At 45.2% G+C, this 8,146-nt stretch overlaps 1 protein-coding gene across 1 annotated transcript; it reads left to right on the plus strand.

The window, feature by feature from the left end:
* Positions 1-1,840: 1,840 nt before the first annotated feature.
* SNRPB (small nuclear ribonucleoprotein polypeptides B and B1) lies at positions 1,841-5,816 on the plus strand. Its single transcript, XM_053453106.1, has 7 exons — positions 1,841-1,971; positions 2,790-2,941; positions 3,214-3,325; positions 3,750-3,902; positions 4,104-4,245; positions 4,416-4,541; positions 5,663-5,816. The coding sequence occupies exons 1-7, from the start codon at positions 1,843-1,845 to the stop codon at positions 5,698-5,700; spliced, it is 852 nt and encodes a 283-aa protein (XP_053309081.1). The 5' UTR covers positions 1,841-1,842; the 3' UTR covers positions 5,701-5,816.
* Positions 5,817-8,146: the final 2,330 nt, after the last annotated feature.

Consider the following 8,146-nt stretch of genomic DNA (forward strand, 5'->3'; position numbering starts at 1 on the left):
CTAGCGCTAGTGTCACACAGTATAGGGCATCGTTTCACAGCCTGAGGGTCTTGAAGTCACAGAGCCGCTTCCTGCGGGTCTCCACAATGGAATGCAGCAGGGCCGGTAGCCGAGAGAGAGAGATAATGGCGCTCTCTGCCACAATCCCATTACACAAAGCCACCCCGGGGTAATTGCTGTACCGGTGGTGGAGGCCCCCGCAGCGTGTCCATTCATGCCTGCATGTGTTAACTAACTCAGGGGCCAGTTTGTAGGCACAGCTCGCCACACCATAATATGATCACGCATAGTGTAATGCAGGGCTGAGATGCTAAAGGCCAAAGCCTGGCTCGCATTTCTCCCTTGCTTGCATTTTTGTTTTTCTGTTTTTGTTGTATTTACACCGTGACAGGATCCTTCATGTGCTCTTGTAAGGGTGTTCCACGCGAGTGAAAGTGTGTGGCACAATCTGCCTTGTTTGGGCCATTATATTAGGTCTTGCCCTGCTCATTGAAACCCGCCTGATCCCTACAGAACTTGCATCTCACAAACATAGAATACATTTAAAAGCAGAAGCCTTTATACGGCACATTCTCAATAGCGGGGCAGGGTGCCAGGCTCCTACCCCCATGGTGCCCGGCTCCTGCCCTCTCCCCCGCAGGGCCTGGCTGCTGCCAGGCCAAGGCCTACTTTGTAAACGGAGTTAAAGCTTTGGCACGTGCCTCTGTCTTGGCAGAGCGCCCATCTTTTCATGTTGTCCCCAGGGATTAATCAGAGTCACGTAATATTTTAGGTGTTAGGAAACTGTTCACTGTTGGCCTTTCTACTTGTGTAGGCCACTGTCTAACACACAATCACATTAGGGACGTGAGAGGAATAGCCTCAGGGGACTCAGGTTCTCTTGGGCACTCTACCAAATGTGGGCCTGGTGGCAGGGAGACTGGTTTCCACTGTTCATGGACCAAAAACCTTGGCTGCCAACACGCTGCCGCAGTGGGCAGCTCTTGTCGTCACGACCAGCATTTCCTTTCCTAAGACGGAGTGACTCAAAAAGTCTGTTTTTAAATACCAAGCGTGAGTCTGAGAGGAAACGTGACACGTTCAGACGTGACTCATGTATTGTGATGGAAAGGTAGAACTTTACAGGAAGGTTGCATCGTCTCAGCACCATGGGAGATAAGTAAGGCATGGAGGTGCAGAATACAACGTGTGTCCATCACCAAACATGAAGATGATGAGACACGCCAAGCTCGGCCAGAGAAGCTTGCGATACCATTTAGCGGTCCAACCGACATAGTAGGATATGGCGCCACATAAGCTTTAAGACCCCAGAGGTCCGTTCCAGGCATGGACTGGCCACCTAGCCTGCTGGCCAACATCAACATATAGTCACCCGCAGTGTGTGGTCAGCGGCTGGATATGCCAGGCCATACAGCAGGCAGACATATCCAGCTGTCGGTCACATCAGGTGGGCACCAGACTCAAAGTGCCAGCACCAGCTGACCGTTGCCAGCCTGGTTCCGGGTTCCTTCACATATTTATGCAATTGGATTTTATCCATAAAAAACGACAGATGCACTTTATGACCTCTGCACAAGTAGGAACGTAAAAGGGCAAGAACGATGTCACTTTATACAAAAACATTTCTTTCATATGATTGGCACTGATGACTGAGAATGAGTTAAGCCACTAATTCAAATATCGATTAGTGATCAAAAGGGTGGCCCTCCATTCCTTTCTATATTAATTATTAGTCAAGTTTGTCCCTAGAGCAGGTAGTTGGTAATTGTTCTTGGCGCCCTGCAGAGGGCGCTCTCTTCAAAGTGAGCTACAGTCCGATTGTCTCGCCCTGCAGCGCATACTATGGTGATTACTTCCGGTACAGACCAGTTCTTCCGGTATAAAGGCCGCCGCTGGAGTGAGAAATTCCAGGGCGCAATTTTTTGTTTCCTCGATCGGCTGTGTATCTGCAGCATCCGCGGCGCAGCCATGGTAAGTGTGGGCGTACTGCACGGGGGGCTTTAGGACGGACTGCTGGGTGATGCGATTTTTCGGTGAAATGGTCCCCTGCATTTTAGGCGGGCTCGGTTTGCGTTACAGATCGGCGTAGCACTCAGTTTCAGTGTCCCCGCTTGACTTTGTCTCTACGTTAGTGCAAAAATGCGTATTTCTATAGGTTAAGTGTGGAGCTTAATCCTCCGTTTTCCAAGCTCTGCACTAATGATTAATGTATGTTGTTTGCGGCTTTACTGTGCGGGGTTTTAGCGTTTTTTTTTAAAGTTCTGCCTGCGGCCGGGCTCTCCGCTTCCCGGGCTCTGCCATGCTTATTTTGCGGAAACATTCGGTCTGGCGGCAGATAAGGCCCTTTCGGCCCGTCCAATATCCTTCTTTTGTCTTCATATGAAGACTCGGGCCTTGGTCCGGTCTTGTGTTTATGATGGCTTTATGCCTATCCCATGTAGGCTTCGCAGCTACCACTTGTTGGGAAGCTGTTCCATTTATCAATCGCCCTCGGTAAACTTTGTTTTTTTGGGGTTCTAGCCCACTCGAAGTGTTGGTTGCAGGTCTGTGAATGTATGTAAGCCTTAAACTGCTTTGCCCCCCCCCTTCCTAAATATCTGTTAGATATCTGAGTGGAACTTGTTCTGGTCAAGATGTCTTATAAAGTTTCTAAAGAATATTTTAAGTGTTGCCTGATGCCCTCTTGGCTGTGTGAGGGTTAATTGGCTTGTACTGGCCCACGGTATAAGGCTTTCCTCAATGTACTCTTAACGCTTTGATCTGAATTAAAACTTTTGTCTTCCTTGCAGACGGTGGGAAAGAGCAGCAAGATGCTGCAGCACATCGACTATAGGATGCGCTGTATCCTGCAAGATGGCCGCATCTTTATTGGAACGTTTAAGGCCTTCGACAAACACATGAACCTCATCCTTTGTGACTGTGACGAATTCAGAAAGATCAAGTAAGTATTTGTTACATGGAAATGCTGTCTAATAAAACATTGCTTCCTCAGGCATGTGATATGGCCACTTGTTTGGTGTAGCTTAGTACTAAAAACTAGAGGAGTGTCGGGCTTCATGGAGAGCTTGTGGTGTTGTCTCCCTAGTGGTGCATTAGATACACATTTGGTGATGGAAACTAAGTTTTCTAAAATGTAGGATAAAACTGTTTTCCTTTCCTATTAAGAGGTAAACATTCTCATGGAGGTCTTCTGTATTTTTGTTTCCTCTATAGGCCCAAGAACTCCAAGCAGCCAGAGCGGGAGGAGAAGCGAGTGTTGGGACTTGTTCTACTGCGTGGGGAGAACCTGGTATCCATGACTGTTGAAGGTCCACCACCCAAAGATGTAAGTTGATGAATGCCATTGAGCTTTGTGAAGACTACTTGCTTTATAGTACATTGCCCTTAACCCATTACTCCAAGTACTCCCATGTGACCTTCTTTTGGTTGTAATGAAGCATGTGGAACGTCAATTTGTTTAACAGTGGGGCCATTTTAACACTCTTTCACTCAATTGTGTTGAAACCATAAGAATTCCTTGTTAGTGCATTTATATCCCTCCCTGTTAGGCAGCTCTGCTTTGAAAAGTAGCTGAAGGCCTGTTAGTGTAAGTCCTAGCAGATACAGCCATGGGTTGGCTGTTTCAAAAGGATAGACTTGTAAATACAGTACATTTATTTATACATGGTTGTCCTATTGCTAAATGAAAAGATCTCAACTTGATGCTTGGAGGACTTGGCATGGAAGTTTAACTTTTTATTCTTCTCCAGACTGGCATTGCAAGGGTCCCATTGGCAGGAGCTGCAGGAGGACCTGGTGTGGGCAGGGCAGCTGGTAGAGGTGTTCCAGCTGGGACTCCTATGCCTCAAGCACCTGCTGGCTTGGCTGGACCTGTACGTGGTGTGGGAGGACCTTCTCAGCAGGTAAAATCTACAAAACCATTTGCGGTTGAGTGTTATGGAGAATGAGCCAGCTATGGAGCTGTTCTGCTTGTGTGTGAAAGTGGTGTGTAAGGTTTCTTGATCTAGGTTTTGCATGGTATCTTGCTGGTCTGGTGTGGCAGATTATTTTGTGCCTGTGCCTGTGCTCTGACTTGGAGTTACAAATTCTCTACCTCTTCCCAGGTGATGACTCCTCAGAGCCGTGGAAATGTTGCGGTGGCTGCAGCTGCTGCCACAGCCAGTATTGCTGGGGCACCTACGCAATACTCTGCAGGAGGCCGAGGTGGACCTCCACCCCCCATGGGCAGGGGAGCACCCCCACCAGGTAAGAATAAAGTGGTAATCTTGTGGTGTAATAGGCCAGTGATGACAATATGCTGTTTCTGATTTGCACTGATGAGTGTAAAAGCAGGATTACCCTGAGGCCTATGCTGCTGCTATTAAAAGTACTGCTGCTAAGTAATTAAAATTTCATAATTTCCTTTTTTCATCAAGGTATGATGGGACCACCACCAGGCATGAGGCCACCTATGGGTCCACCAATGGGTATGCCTCCAGGTAGAGGAGGACCAATGGGAATGCCACCTCCTGGTATGAGGCCACCTCCCCCTGGAATGAGAGGTGAGTAGCTCTTGGCTAACATGATGGATGAGTAGTTGTCTGCTAGCTTGGTTAGACATTGCCCAGTGTTGAATGTTGTTGAATGTGAAAGATGATAAATCTATTAGGCTAATTTAAAATAATAGGGATCTTGCTGAAAACAAGACATAGATTTACTCTGATGTTCCATTACATTGTGCCAGTGGGTTCTGTGGTGCTCTTATGTTATGAGGAGGTAAAACTAAGGCTCAATGACAAACTGTCTGCTTTTGCAATATTAGTTGTCTGTTTGATGGTGTGGAGGTAGCATGCAGACTGTCAGATTCCATAGGAGCATTGTAACAATTATAATAAAAATAAAAGCTCCAGTTATGGGTGTTAAAGTGACCTGATCTGACTAACCAGCTTTTGGCCAGTAGAATTTGCATCCTTGCAGGAAGGACAGACTGGCTTATTTAGGTGCAAATGTAGCCCTGAGGCCCGCATAAAAGCAACTGTAAATGGTGCATTACATTGTCTGTATAGTTTGTTTGTAAATGTGTGATGGTGTTAGTATTGTCTTTTAATTTGTGTATCCATAGGATTGTAAATTGTATGTATTGTCTTTTTGATGAGTTAATCCATATGATTGTAAATTGTATGTTGTGTGATGGTATTGTCTTTTGATTTTGTGGTTAAGTATGAGTGTAAGTGGAATGTACCTTGATCCCACCTTATAGGAACTCCCTGTATGTCACTAGCTGTGTCTCTTTGCAGTCACAAAATCATTACCAGTGTAACCATGTGTTAACCTTCATGGGCATCATTGCAGCATAAAACCCTCCATCATTGTAGTATTTTCTTGTGATTATTTGAGCTGTGTGGGTTAAAGTTGTCAAATCCCTGGAAGGTGTGTCTGCACCTGGAATCTCCTTTTCCCCCAAGTATATCACATTTCTGACAGATGGATGAGTTGATGAAGTTGGGGTGATTTGCAGGGTTTGTTTAGGATGCTGGTTGAGTGTTGGGGTAAATGTTGTATGATTTCCAAATCTTGTGTTTCAGAGCTTTTGCAATTCTCTATGTACATGGTGAATTAGAAATCTGTAAGCTCCTGTGCTAGTTGCTGAATGTTGTTGAAATGTTTCTCTGCTTATTTACAGGTCCACCACCACCAGGCATGAGGCCAGCAAGACCCTAAAGTGATTCTGAGCTTTATCTCTATCCCACATCTCCACTCATCATCCAACAGTTGTGGTTTGTTGTAATGTACTTTGTATTTAGTTTGTAAAGTTTTTAATAAATGGTTAAAACTGAGTTGTTGTAGTGTTTTTCTTTGCAGATGGCTGAGAGAGTCTAGAGTCTAGAGTCTAGAGTCTAGAGTCTAGAGTCTAGAGTCTAGAGTCTAGAGTCTAGAGTCTAGAGTCTAGAGTCTAGAGTCTAGAGTCTAGAGTCTAGAGTCTAGAGTCTAGAGTCTAGAGTCTAGAGTCTAGAGTCTAGAGTCTAGAGTCTAGAGTCTAGAGTCTAGAGTCTAGAGTCTAGAGTCTAGAGTCTAGAGTCTAGAGTCTAGAGTCTAGAGTCTAGAGTCTAGAGTCTAGAGTCTAGAGTCTAGAGTCTAGAGTCTAGAGTCTAGAGTCTAGAGTCTAGAGTCTAGAGTCTAGAGTCTAGAGTCTAGAGTCTAGAGTCTAGAGTCTAGAGTCTAGAGTCTAGAGTCTAGAGTCTAGAGTCTAGAGTCTAGAGTCTAGAGTCTAGAGTCTAGAGTCTAGAGTCTAGAGTCTAGAGTCTAGAGTCTAGAGTCTAGAGTCTAGAGTCTAGAGTCTAGAGTCTAGAGTCTAGAGTCTAGAGTCTAGAGTCTAGAGTCTAGAGTCTAGAGTCTAGAGTCTAGAGTCTAGAGTCTAGAGTCTAGAGTCTAGAGTCTAGAGTCTAGAGTCTAGAGTCTAGAGTCTAGAGTCTAGAGTCTAGAGTCTAGAGTCTAGAGTCTAGAGTCTAGAGTCTAGAGTCTAGAGTCTAGAGTCTAGAGTCTAGAGTCTAGAGTCTAGAGTCTAGAGTCTAGAGTCTAGAGTCTAGAGTCTAGAGTCTAGAGTCTAGAGTCTAGAGTCTAGAGTCTAGAGTCTAGAGTCTAGAGTCTAGAGTCTAGAGTCTAGAGTCTAGAGTCTAGAGTCTAGAGTCTAGAGTCTAGAGTCTAGAGTCTAGAGTCTAGAGTCTAGAGTCTAGAGTCTAGAGTCTAGAGTCTAGAGTCTAGAGTCTAGAGTCTAGAGTCTAGAGTCTAGAGTCTAGAGTCTAGAGTCTAGAGTCTAGAGTCTAGAGTCTAGAGTCTAGAGTCTAGAGTCTAGAGTCTAGAGTCTAGAGTCTAGAGTCTAGAGTCTAGAGTCTAGAGTCTAGAGTCTAGAGTCTAGAGTCTAGAGTCTAGAGTCTAGAGTCTAGAGTCTAGAGTCTAGAGTCTAGAGTCTAGAGTCTAGAGTCTAGAGTCTAGAGTCTAGAGTCTAGAGTCTAGAGTCTAGAGTCTAGAGTCTAGAGTCTAGAGTCTAGAGTCTAGAGTCTAGAGTCTAGAGTCTAGAGTCTAGAGTCTAGAGTCTAGAGTCTAGAGTCTAGAGTCTAGAGTCTAGAGTCTAGAGTCTAGAGTCTAGAGTCTAGAGTCTAGAGTCTAGAGTCTAGAGTCTAGAGTCTAGAGTCTAGAGTCTAGAGTCTAGAGTCTAGAGTCTAGAGTCTAGAGTCTAGAGTCTAGAGTCTAGAGTCTAGAGTCTAGAGTCTAGAGTCTAGAGTCTAGAGTCTAGAGTCTAGAGTCTAGAGTCTAGAGTCTAGAGTCTAGAGTCTAGAGTCTAGAGTCTAGAGTCTAGAGTCTAGAGTCTAGAGTCTAGAGTCTAGAGTCTAGAGTCTAGAGTCTAGAGTCTAGAGTCTAGAGTCTAGAGTCTAGAGTCTAGAGTCTAGAGTCTAGAGTCTAGAGTCTAGAGTCTAGAGTCTAGAGTCTAGAGTCTAGAGTCTAGAGTCTAGAGTCTAGAGTCTAGAGTCTAGAGTCTAGAGTCTAGAGTCTAGAGTCTAGAGTCTAGAGTCTAGAGTCTAGAGTCTAGAGTCTAGAGTCTAGAGTCTAGAGTCTAGAGTCTAGAGTCTATTCACATTGTGTATGGGGTGCTGCTAGTGATCTACCTGGAACAACAAAACTGAGCCCCCCACAAGCCCTTTGATTCCTGTAGGCATGGAAGCCTACAGCATTCCTCAGAGACTCCCCCTGCAATGGTTCTTTGGCCTACACATGAGTGTGGAGACCAGCCCCTGATTGCTCCCTGAGAGTGACAGTGCAGCATTAACCCCTTCAATGCCACAATTGTGTATGACACTTGTGGCATTGCAGGGATTAACATTTGTTCCCGCAAGCTTGTGTGGACTAAATATCAGTCAATGCTGTGCTCCAATGGAACACCAGCATTAAAAAAAATAAATTAATAAACAGCAATGACCTGAAAGTCCTGGGTGCTTCCAGGTCAAAAGCTGTAAGTTTAGTAAGTGGGCTGATTATGAAAAGATCACTCCTGGCCAATTTAGTTAAAAAAATCCTGGCTCCTAGCTTTTTTACCTGGCACCTGGATTCACAACAAATTTGTCAAGCCCTGGTCTAGTGTCTATCCTGATTTCGCCCCAGATACCTGAAG

This window comes from Spea bombifrons, chromosome 13 (assembly GCF_027358695.1).
Source record: "Spea bombifrons isolate aSpeBom1 chromosome 13, aSpeBom1.2.pri, whole genome shotgun sequence".
Lineage (NCBI taxonomy): Eukaryota > Metazoa > Chordata > Amphibia > Anura > Pelobatidae > Spea > Spea bombifrons.